General features: G+C 33.3%; 1 protein-coding gene across 4 annotated transcripts in view; it reads left to right on the forward strand.

Moving 5' to 3' along the window:
* LOC117109830 (neuronal acetylcholine receptor subunit alpha-5-like) overlaps positions 1–13,178 on the forward strand; it is a 44,329-nt gene that overhangs the window by 26,139 nt on the left and 5,012 nt on the right. For 3 of the 4 annotated variants that reach the window (XR_004445602.1, XM_033252263.1, XM_033252262.1), the window contains 2 exons: positions 8,855–8,947; positions 11,988–12,136. Coding sequence is in view for 3 of the 4 variants with exons in the window: in XM_033252263.1 (XP_033108154.1) it covers positions 8,893–8,947; positions 11,988–12,136 (204 nt within the window). In the remaining variant the exon portion in view is untranslated. Of the gene's footprint in view, positions 1–8,402; positions 8,715–8,854; positions 8,948–11,987; positions 12,137–13,178 lie in introns of those variants that run through there. The other variant, XM_033252261.1, reaches the window with a different exon arrangement.

Consider the following 13,178-nt stretch of genomic DNA (forward strand, 5'->3'; position numbering starts at 1 on the left):
CCACTAAATTTATTTCGAGAACAAGTCTATATAACAACATACAATTTGAAGCCTACAGCGAAAAGGCAAATCTGACAAAGTAAATTAAGAAAAAGAAAATTGATCAACGAAAAATCTCAGAAAACATATGCCTATTTTGATTAATTAATTATTAAATTTGATGGTCTATGTTTTGAAAGCTGTCTTGTCGAAACTGTAGCCGACCAAAAAGCCAATTTCTTCTTTGTGATTATGTAATCTTATTATTAGCATCAGCATCATCGCCATTGTCATATACAGTAAATAACCATCGTCCAATTAGACAAATATTGAAATAATTCAATTTTCGTTAATTTACGTACGTCTTAATACGCAAATCCTTAAATTGAAAACAGAGTAAAATTACAGATTATGCAATGATCATAGAAAGGTATGCGGCCTATAATATAGATCTGTTATAGACTCAGTGTATACTAATAATAATGTTAAAAGATCTTTCATACAACGCGTTTGATTAACCCGGTATCGTTATTTGGCGTTTATCCAGATATACCGGTACAGTATGTGACAAACCTCGTTGTTCACTATCGCGTAGCATTTTCAGTGTCTTGCATAAGCCTGGTATAATACCAGAATACAGTTCGAAGTGTTCAGTTAGTGGCAATTATTGAACCGCTGTAGTGTGATGGCAGCAATAAATATTTGACCTTAAGTAACCCGTATGTGGAATGATTAATGAAAATATATATTGCCTGTCTCCGATATATATTGCTATATTTTATTCAATTTGTCAGCCAAAGTTTAAATTAATGGCGCAGCTAAAATCTTTTCTAAGATTACATTTTCCCGGAACAAATTAGATAACTGCACCATCTTTTAACTTACAAGTGTTCTTCTTTGAAACCCCAAGTGTGCTCCAGAAAGCAAATTACTTTGTCAGCTACAAAGTAGCTTGTGGTACGTTTATAGCAGTGCATCGCTATGTTTGCGGCGACTAAACATAGATTATTTGCGACTACCATTAAGAGCCAGTTTTTTTTTTTTTTTGGACAGATGTTAAAATGGTGAGGACACTTTAGCTAAAAGTATACCAATAGTTTCGATATGTCATGCAATTGTGAACAGCTGTGTTTATGAACTTGGCGATATATATTTAGGAAGACTACGAAACTGGTAAAATAACAAGTTACTGTACTAAGTTGTTGCTATTTAAAAATAATACTATCTATATATATATATATATATATATATATATATGTATATGTATATATATATATGTATGTATATGTATTTAAAAGTATGTGTCGGAGATAAACAAAAAAAAAGTGTTGACGTATATCACGAATATATTTCGTCAACCCTCTCTATATTGTTTGTCTCCGACATACAAAATTCTGTATAACTTGTATATATAGCTCTACCACGGTATCGGCCACTCTACTCCAAACGATCTTGAAATCTTAATTATATTTCAATATATATATATATATATATATATATATATGTATATATATGATATTGAACGAAGTTAGCCGTTAACACTTTTAAATAAATATAATATTCGTTGACTTTAATCGTTGAAAAGCTACAGGGTAGCCTACAATGTTCCATCATGTCCTTATTTAACACTGTATATGTACCTTTGATGATTTATATAATATATATATATATATATATATATATACATATACATACATATATATATACATATATACATATACATACATATACATACATACATATACATATATATAAATATATATACATATACATATTAATTAAATCAAATGAGCAAATGTTTTGCAGCTGTCAGTCATTGCCAAGCTCTCTGATTATTATCTGTATACATGCAAATATATATATAGTTATATATATATATATATATATATATATACAAATATATGAAACCATATGCTATTAACATTATGTGACATAAAATGGTTCGATAAAACGTATATATTTCATAATGTGTACACAATTTTGTACAAACAATATTGTATGCACATCAGGTATATGTGAAAATAGAGACTAACATCACGACTTAATGCAAAGTGCTTCTTGCAATTACATTTATGAATATGATGGTTGTCTAGCTCATTGATCGACATATATGCATTTTGATGATATTGATTTAAAGAATATAAAAGCATGGTTTACGGTAGATTTATTATTATTATTATTATTGTATATATATAGGCCTATATAGGCCTATATATATATATATATATATATATATATATATATATATATGTATATGGGATTTACCCATATAATAAGTATCTTATTCGAGATCCAGCAATCTTAAAATATTTCACAGAAGAGGGCGTATGTTATAGATCTCTGGCAATCTAGTCACGTGTGATATTAGGGCTATATCAAAATCGTGACGTCAGACACGTTAACGAATGAAATGAACTCAGATTATACCTGGCTCTTGAATCAGAATGTCAATGTAAATGTCATTATATTCAACTTTATGATATTCAAAGATTTGACTAATAGCTTATGTTATATTAATACGATTGTAATTTGATGACATAGATTCGTGCTCAAGTATGTAAATGGGGGAAATATTGGATAACAACCAATAATATTAGTCTTCAAAAATGATTGTTAATGCCTTCCTAATTTCTTCTGTTGTTCATTCCCGGTACCTCAGAGAGATCCTGTCTCTCTCTCTGGGGCTTATTAGCAGTTAAAGTTTAATTACTCTCTCAACATTTAAAACAATATTTGTAATCGCAAATTGGTATTGTAATATAAATTCCTTATTAAGTAAATAGGCCTTCTATAATAAATTTCGAACATCTCCCATAACTTACAACCCAACGTGCTGCCGTGGCGTGGGTGTGTTTTCCTGTACCATACACATCTTTTTTCGAAGATTCTAAACATTTTCATAATTTCGAAACCCTTCTAGCCGTTTTTTTTTTATCTGGTTTTATTTCCTAGTCAAACAAATCTTGCTCTCTATATCCCAGTCGTATAAATGCCCTATTTATTTATGGTTTCTCATAATTTGCCTAAATTGAGAAGTTTACGCGTTAAACTCATTGAAAAGGTCATTACTATTACTTACTAGTAACTTTAGGGTTCATTATTCTTCAAACTAATTACTTTTTAGGTAGGGCATCTTTATATTTGTTTTGTCAAACACAAATGTTTCTTAGGTTGTTTTGTACTCTATTGGTAACCTTTTTGTACTGTATTGAACTCGTTTGAATTTTTCCATTGCGTCATCACCCGTTTTACTCAAAGGGTTCAGCATTTCGCAACTGATACATACATGTAAGTCTATATGCTCTAATTAATAACTATAGGCTCAATGCATAAACCTGTTGCACTGCATCTTGAATTTTGGAATATTAAATATTCAGTGTAAACCATTAAATAGTTAATCGCCAGAGATTTATTATACGATTATTCACTTGGTTTATTCTCCAACCCACATGAAAACATGTGACACACGTTGTTGGCTGTGATAACATGTACACAAAACTAAAATAAAAGCAAACGAATGATGATGGTGTTAGGTTACTAATGGAAACGAGAAAATATAAGACTGTAATACACGTTAATGCCGCCATTTTCAATCTATACCAGACTAACTAAGCCGCTGGGACAAAGTTGGCTCTGCTGAATTTATAAAAGATCACATAATGTGTAACACGATTAGTCTCCATTGAAGTCACCCATCAGAATAAATATATACGATATTAACTATTCCTAATGTGAGATAAGTAAGTGAAATAAAAAATATCGCATTAACAGGAGCACATATATTAGCAATTCTCCTCAGAAAACATGTCAATCATTGAACAAATATTAATTTTTATTTTGCCTAACCAACACTGTAAAAGCAGCTGGGAGGATTTAAACGCAAAGCTTGTCCTGTCTTTGGTGAGACGCTTAAAAGCTAAACGTGTTTAGACATATATATATGTGCTTAGGAACTTGATGTGTTTAGAAATGTGCTTAGTTATTTGACATCGGATTTCAAATACGTATAGCACAGTTAATGCTAAACACGTCAGAAACCTAGGCACATTAGCTCTGGCTTAAACATGTTTAGCTTTTAAACGTGTCACCAAAGACAGGGCAAAATTGCGTGGAGCTTTGAATTTAAATCCTCCACGCTGTTTTTACAATGAAAACCTTCCTTTCCCGATCATAGGTTCCGCCTTTTTCGGACCACACGTCCTCGATTGCCACTTACGTCACCCCAGCAAATACAATCTGTATTTGGCCTCTAACTTCCACTTTTTATTATATATATTTAATTTTCTAGCAAGAAAAGAAAGAAAAACGGAAACAAAGAAACTGTCGTCATCAAATAAAATAAACTACAGGGAGATTTCGCAACCTTACGAAAACGATAAAGAATACGTCATTGTCATTAACGTCATTCGTACGTAAAACATTATTGACAATATGCTGATGAATCGCTAACGTCGTGACAGATATGCTATTGTAGGGGAAGGGTTGTCTAAAATATTGATGACGTAACCGTATTAGTTATCGTTTTCGTAAGCCTGCAAAAACTCCCTATTGTTTATCATACAACCAAGAAAAATATAATAATTACAATACACTCCTAAAAACTTAAAATTCTGAACATAATAAAACCATAATTCATATGAATGAAATAAACTGTACACGAGGCCTACAAAGATAAAAAAAAATTGCTACGCAAATTATTTTAATAGCTAATTTATCTACAATTATTCATAATTATTGCAACAGAGTGATTTGAAAATCAATAAATCTTTCCATCAGACTACTTCTGAAATGACTCCTTTAGATGACATTACATCCACTCTTTAAATGGAAGATATTTAGGCATTTTATATACTCATATTGATTTTTCATTCAGTTTATGATATTTGATGATGCGCATAATTATGTAAGGTTCGTCATCAGCGTTTCCTTTGATGTATGCTTTTAACATAAGGTACCGTATACCGTAGGCCTAAGTAGTTTCGTCGAATTATTCATAATAGACGGTGCATTGAAATTAAAATGAATCATGACTTATTTTTTTATGAATGCTATCGTCAGTTAGACTGGTATAATATATAATATAATTCACTTTCAATATGTTTCAATGTCATTGGTTGAGATTGTGTATCAGAGAGACGTCGTCCTCTTACGAGGATTAGCTTTGGCCTAGTTCAGACGAGGTGGATAAACCCGGCTCAACTCACCGGGTTTATATACCTTCTGAACTAACTGGCTTATCTCAAACCCGGCCTTCTTCCTATAGTAATAGTGCCACCAGACTTAACTTTTCTAAGCCGGGCTTTAATCGCTGCGCGGGGTCTCGCGTTGACCTCGGGTAAAAATAAATGACCAATCAGCATTTAATTACGTGTGCTGTGAGCGAACGTAGGCCTACGTTTCACACGCAATATTTCGAAACTCGTTTTCTGGTTACGGTTCATTAGTATACAAATTCTCACGCCTGGCTAATCCAGCTAGTCTGAACATGGAGGAAATAAAACAATGGTCTGAACGCCCGGCAAAGTTAAGCCGGACTTAACATTGAGCCAGGCTTATCGTTGCCTGGCTTATCCCCAAGTCTCAACGTAGCCAACGCATTTCGATCCAACTCACTGGGCCCGACGGTCGTCGCAACGGATCGTTTTTTTAAAAATGTCTGACTCAGTGAGTGCCCGGCTTAAGAGGCGGTTGGCATTTTTCTGACAAATCAGATGTGAACATCAACCATAACTACTACAATGGGTGTGGTATAAAGAAGAAAATTACAATACGGTGAAACTTTTGTTTAAAACCATTGGGCCAATATTCCTCTGTTTGACTTATAAGATGGCTTATTTCAGCTTTAGTCATTTATTTATTTTAAATGGTATTTTTAACGCAATATATAATTCTGTTTTCCCTTTTAGTTTTTTGGTTATTTGTTTATCCCTAGTCGTAAAATAAACCTATTATGAAAGACACCCAGCCATATTTTGAAACCTTCTGCACTTCTAGCTAGAGGGAGGGATATTATGTAGTTTCCTATTCTTAAAGCTAAAATGATTTTCCCGATTATAACTATAATCAATCAGTCACGTAATTAACCTAGTTGAGTGTCAACTGATGTTCGGTGTATGTCAGATATGTTTCTTCACCTGAGCTGTTTTTATATTCCAGTGAAGATTAATGTTTAATGTCTGATTGATTGCTTAGAAAATGATGACAGAACGAGGACTAATGCATAGTTACTGAAGAATATGATTATAAAATCTTCCCTTTCTCATTGAATCCAACTGGCCCGTTATTGTACAGGTACATCAGCATATTGGTTAAGGATGACCTTATAATGATGATAGAAGGGAATAGCGGAAGTGACGCTAATAATTACCGTAGCGCTTCTTCATTCGCGTTTATGAAGAATCCACCTAGGATTTCATCAATATCTAGATATATAGTAATACCATTTACGTCAGAGTTTGGTCCAAAAAGTATTAGAGATCTAAGTAGACATTATGACTATTTTATGACTTTGAATTCACAGCATTGGTGTTCTTTCTCTTGACATTCAAAATTGGAAAACTGCTTACAATTTAAGAACTGGTCTTCGGTTCTTTTCCCCTAGCTGCCTACTCTTCCTGTAAAAAATACAATGTGTAACACTGAGATTAATGAGTTATTCAGCATCCATTTAAACGATTCAATATATCATAATCACTAAAATCGATATAATAAATCCATTTAAAATACATAACTGCTGGGGAACCTCAACAGGAGATCTGTTATTACACGCATTTCCCCATTCCTGATTGTTCCCCAAATTCTAATAAAATCGAATTTATCAACCGGAACTATTACTCAACGAGATAGACGACTTACTCTTAAAGGAGTAGTGCTACAGGAAATGAGATATCAAATTATTTTCGTTAAACATATGTTATTTTAAAACTCTATTGACATTCAAGCGGCAGGGGCACGGCTCAGTGGCGTATCTAGGGGTGCTCGTGGGCGCACACGCCCTTTCAAAATTACTCACCCCAGCCCCCCCCCCCCAAAAAAAATCACTTGCAAATAGTTAAAAATCACCTATAATTACCTTATTTTGCAAGTTAGCGCACCTACTCTGATCAACGAGCCCCCGCCCCATCAGCACCCCCATTTCAAGACGTCTACATACGCCACTGGCAGCGCTAACTAGTAACAGCAATATCGATTCTGGGTCGCTTTGCTTAAGATTCTTTTGGCAGAATGAAATCTTCTAACATAAAGACACAACACCGGGGGTTCAGTTCACACATCTGGCTTATGTGCACTTTAAAAAACCCATGTATCTTTCGGAAAAGTATGGGGTTATCTAATTGCTCTGGTTCAGTTCAGCCTCCTGCAACGACGTGAACACGACTAGAGTAGTCGCGGATCACGATCATACGCAATTTAGCACGATAAAGCTGCGAGTTATGGATTATGCGGTGCTCTTTTGTAATCAAAATATGGAAACCACCGTCCAAATTAACTACACATTACAAAGTGTGTAGTTTGAACATTAACAAAGTAATAACTACAGCAACAAAAGTAAAGTTACTTAATTGAGTAACCAGGACAATTGAGGGCCCAGGGAGCATCAGAGCCAGGTTTTACCTATTTGTTTGGGAGCAACCAGTGTGCAGCGTCGTCACCTCTGGCAGTACAACGTTACAGACAACTTGTTTTCCAAAAGGGTGTCTTGTCTTTAACATGCTTTTGGTCTATGCTTTTTTGGCGCAATATAGACTTATAAGGTATTAATCATAAAGTAATAAACAATAATTTTCTAAAAATGTATAGGCCTATCTATAAAGAACCTAAAAACAACATTTATTTTTACTTGGAATTGTTAATCTTAAAATACCATACAAACAAAACAAATATAATACTGTATATATTTATAAATAAAAGCAATATTAAAAGAGGTACAATTTGATTAATATAGATATTTTTGTAATATATTTGTTCTTGTAATATCATAATATATAAAAATACTTAATAGATTGAGTGTTTTTGCTTGGTGAAATCTATACAAAAATTTACGATACATACATTGTTTCCACTAATGGAGTTATGGTACATATACGACGGATAACATTTTTGTTTCGTCTAATCTATCTTAATTATAAATGTATTATTTCTTCTAATAATAATTGTGCAAGTGGTTTATTTGTGTGTCACTGTTGGCAATTTATAGGTTGGAACTGACAGCATATTAAGCGGCCAACGTTTGTTATCAAAATTTTTAGGTACGTGATATTTTGCGGCATCGTTAACACATCTAATGGGCGGTATCTTGAAAAGCTTGAAAAGATGGCGCAGTCGTATGATGAACTTGCCCACCGGAGCCTACTTGTGTCTGCTACAACAAAGTCATCGTTCTGAAATAAACTGACTGTATGAATAGCACAAGCTCGCAATATCTGTCTACTAGCGAGCAATTGCTGGCAGTCGACTAATTATGGACACAATACCGAAGATCGCCTGTGATAGAACAGTTACCCTACATAATAGTGAAAGAGCAGCGTTAGAGAGCTAAACAGAGAATTATTATCAACATATTCATTCGAGCAGCAAGTGCCTACTAGAAGTCATGTCATACATCATACTGTGCGTTTGAGAACTCGGGTTCGTATCCCGCGTCGGTAAATTCGATTCGATGCCTACAATTAACTACGCCAATAGTTAGTTCCGCAACTCTTCAAATATTTACTTGTCGATGCTGAATTTTTGTGGTAATATGACTAACGAGATTCCATTGTTTGGTTAATTAATAAACGCGTTTCATAATTATTGTACATGTAGTAATTTTATACCCGAGAATCATATATTCACATTATTTTCGCTAACTCAGAGCCTGCTTACTTACCCACAGGTAGTGAGAAGCTATTTAAACAACTCCCTGGTTATAACATGATGGTGGTCTCCTACTTGGCCGTGTTGTTTGCATTGCTGATATCGGCAACAGGTAAGATAAACCATTGATATGTTATATAAAATAAGTAGGCATAGGGCATATAATATAGGCCCATATTATGGACTGCATAAAGCGCATAGAAAACAATGTTACATTGACCACCATTATTAGAATTATATTTTTTTCTGTTCCGCGTACTTCACCAAAAACTATTTTGAAAATTGGGTAGGCCTAGATTTATTCGGTTTGCATACGGTATGTCTAGGTTTCCTTTTATGCTACGATAATGAGATAAAGCTTTTATATACAGTATAATTTTTACGAGTATATTGTTTGTGAATTCTCGCATATTGCGACATTTTGAATATCAAATATAATAAGATATTAATAGTACCAGGAATTTTAATATCAATTTTGAAAATATCGTTGTTTGAATAAAACACACAAAGAAAATAATTGCGTTAAATTAATCAGAGATTCCTCCCTCATTAAAGCTGCATTCACATCGGATCCGAACCGAAATTCGGACCGCGTTTCCGAAGAGAACCTTAAAAATTGGTCAAACAAAATTGTCGTGTATCCATTCTACTACATAAAACGCATTTAGATATAAATACAGTATATATCAAATACTATTTATATATTCATTACATACTATTTGATATAGGCCCTATTTATGTTGTATAAAAATACATATATACATAATATACAAATACATACATACATTATATATATACATATATATATATAAATATAAAATAAAACATAAACGAATATATATATATATATATATATATATATATATATAAAATATTCATTCAAAGTAAACACCTGTACAAGTACATGACGTACGACAAAATAGCTTAAAAAAGTGGAAAGCGGGGATTAACCACGGTCTGTGTACATATCCCCAATTGTAAGCTTCCTCGTATATTACAATACGTCTTCATTACTTTTAGCGTTATTCTGTTTGGTTGTTTCTGGGGGTTTCTACATGCCTTTTATAGAGTACAATACAAGCTTCTCTGGTGTACTGTATACACCGCCACGTATCTCGTTGAGAACAAACTTGCTGTCCCGACTAATAAATAGTGGAAGATGTATCTAGATCTCAAACCATGTGAGAATTAAATGCTATTTCAATTGTGACGTCAGACATGTTAAAGAATCGCTCTAACTGACGCTTGGATTCATCGCAAATCCTTCGTGACCAAGTGATTATGACATTCGTTGTATTTGCAATATATTCTGATTCCATATTCCGGTAGATTGATTTATTTTCATTCTTAACCAAGTTTCTCCTCTTTTGCGTTTCATTAATATGTATACATTAACCGGCTTGTTGTTTCTGTATATCCATATTACCATTACCAGATAGTTGCCTATAATATTTTCGTGTACAGAAAGAGGCCTACTATATACAATAAATAGGCATAGGCCAATTTATGTAGGTTCAGACTTATATAAGTATACCAAGGTACGGCACGAACTCAAAACCTTTCGATTAAAACTTCAAATCCCTACCGCTGCGCCCTCTATGTTGACGACATGAGTGTTATGAAATTAAAGTATATGGAAAAATATGTGACAATCTTACACCCTATAATGCAGATGTGAACAGAAGTAGCATTGCGGTTTCTTTACTCATTTATTCTTCGCATATATTTTAAAACCTTATTATCATTAAATGCTTCATTGAAGTGCTAGTTCTTCTCATTACCAAAGTATGCCTCAAAACAGTGTTGCTTCCTTGCACTTTATTAGGCCTAGTAGCCATATACTCCTTAGGACTAAGTAGGCCTACTTAAAAATAATATAGGAAAATTAGATATTATTGAGCCTGAGTAGATTCTGTAAAATTCTAATATCTACAGATGATGAAATATGCAATATCAGATGGAGATAATGGGGAATAAATACACATTCCTCTAAAATACGTGATAAATGCGTGTTTTAAACGGTTTTGTTTAATCTGCATTTCTACAATCATTGATTAAGAGCAAGCAGAAGTCAAGCCGTCGGCAATCTCTAAATGAACGTAACGATGCAATATTCTTCCGCCAGCGGGTTCGTCAAATCATACTGGAGCTGGATCTAATTGAACGTAAATAAATGTGTTTCATTTCCCTGGACAAATTCACTCAAGATGTGTTCTGTGATAACTTGCCCTAGGTCAGTAATGATAGCCATGTCGTTAACGACTGGTACTCGCCCACTTATCATCATCGATCTGTCCTTCTATGAGACATATAGTCAATGATTTTTCAATCCCAAATCAAACAAAGTTAAAATATTTACAAAATCAATACTAAAATTTACACACATCATTAATCGGTTCGTACCACGTGATATTATCCGTATTTAAATTATTCCACTTTGCAGGTTTATTTTTGTTTCGCAAACACAATAATACTCAATGCAGATACGGTTAAGTATGTCGCATACTTAACGAATTCGTTTTCTAGAACGTAAGATATGTATGTAGTGGATGAATTTTACAATGCTTTAGCATTTTGTAATTGTTCCCAAATTGATGCAGCTTAAACAAAACATTTCTGATTTGTTCGGTCCTATTGCAGAACGAGTCTTGTGGTACCAAACATGAAATATGAGTTACCGTATCGATGCATCTAAATGGATGGCATTATAAGCTTTATATCGGTCTTTGAATCAAATTTCTAGGATGAGGTATAACCGAAGTAAGACCGTTGGTATTCAGATTATGAAATTATACTCCAGAGAAAATTGCATCTAAAGATAAACAGCTAATAAATGTTGTTGGATTTCGTGTCATTTCTGTAAACGGATATAGGCCTACAAGAAGTCTCTCAAAACATTAAAAATCTATGTAAATTAACTCTAAACTTTCCCTTTAATAAAATATGGTATCAAACTTTAAGAAACACCGAAACCAATTTAAAATATGACTTCATAAATATTTTCTTGAATATTTACAACTGAACTGCCTGACACGAATAATTTTGAATGACACCCTCACATTGTATTGTACCGTTATGTGACTAAATGTGACTTGATAACGTTATTACCTGCTTTGAATTTTTAAAGATTTTTTAAATATATATTCCTCCAGATTTTGTGGATGCTGATATTCGAAATCTTGTAAAGCATTTAATGGAGGACGAAAAACTACCATATACAGCGTATATCAGACCAGTTAAGAACGAAAACACAACGAAAAACATCTCATACGACGTCGTACCGAAGAATCTTATAACATTTGTAAGTCCAGTTTTATAATACCATACAGTAGCGTAACGCCTATGGGTCTGGGGAAAAGCCTCATGCTACCAGTATAATGCTGTGTTACTTATACAGAGCCTTTTTTAATTCTTGGCCTACTAGAATTCACCTATACTGTAGAATTCAAATCAAATTATACTAATATAATGATATACGGCTACAGTTCGTATTGCTGATATTCTAGTATAAAGGGCCTCTCTGCCAATTTTGTGACACTCGTATATCGATTACTAAAATGCATGGGGCCCCGACACTTTCTAGCCCCGGACCCATGACTCGTCGTTACGCCACGCTAAAATGATTGTGTATCATATGGATATTTCAAACGCTGAACTTGTATGATATGACATGCCTATTAATCCAATTCTATGTATGTTTACCCTTAATTTTGTAAGAATAACTACTATAATAAATATATGTCTATATAATTATATAAGACCTATATAAAAACCGATACATATTTCTATTATGTTACTATATTTTAATATGTACCGTATTCATTGCAATAATAATACAAAATAATAATAACAGTCATATAGTAATAATAATGTTAATAATGATAATAACAATAATAAAAATGATTGTTAATATTAATCTTAATATTAATATTTAAATACTATATTGATATTATTTTTATAATTATGATTATATACTTTATTCTAAATGAGAAACAAATGTGCACCAACAAAATGTGTTCATAATAAACAGTTATGATAAAGACAGGGGTGGCACAAATAGGAGGATAGGGCAGGGGAATGTCCCCGTCAGGGAGAGCTTGACCAAACATTTTGGGGCTAACATGGTCCCCTTATATATTGATCATATTATTTAGTGAACATGTCTTTGTATCAGCGACACTCACTAAAGTGGTGGGTTCCACTTACCTACCCTCCACAGTACTGTGCTAACGAAATTCGCATAAAGAATTCTACCATGTGTTGCTATTGTAGCGACAACCCCTCGTTCAGTATTTTGTAAATTGTTCTAGTGTAAGATTATTTTACGTCATTTTAAGGGAGGT

Source organism: Anneissia japonica, unplaced genomic scaffold (assembly GCF_011630105.1).
Source record: "Anneissia japonica isolate Jap-2015-1 unplaced genomic scaffold, ASM1163010v1 scaffold585_len4108843_cov191, whole genome shotgun sequence".
NCBI lineage: Eukaryota > Metazoa > Echinodermata > Crinoidea > Comatulida > Comatulidae > Anneissia > Anneissia japonica.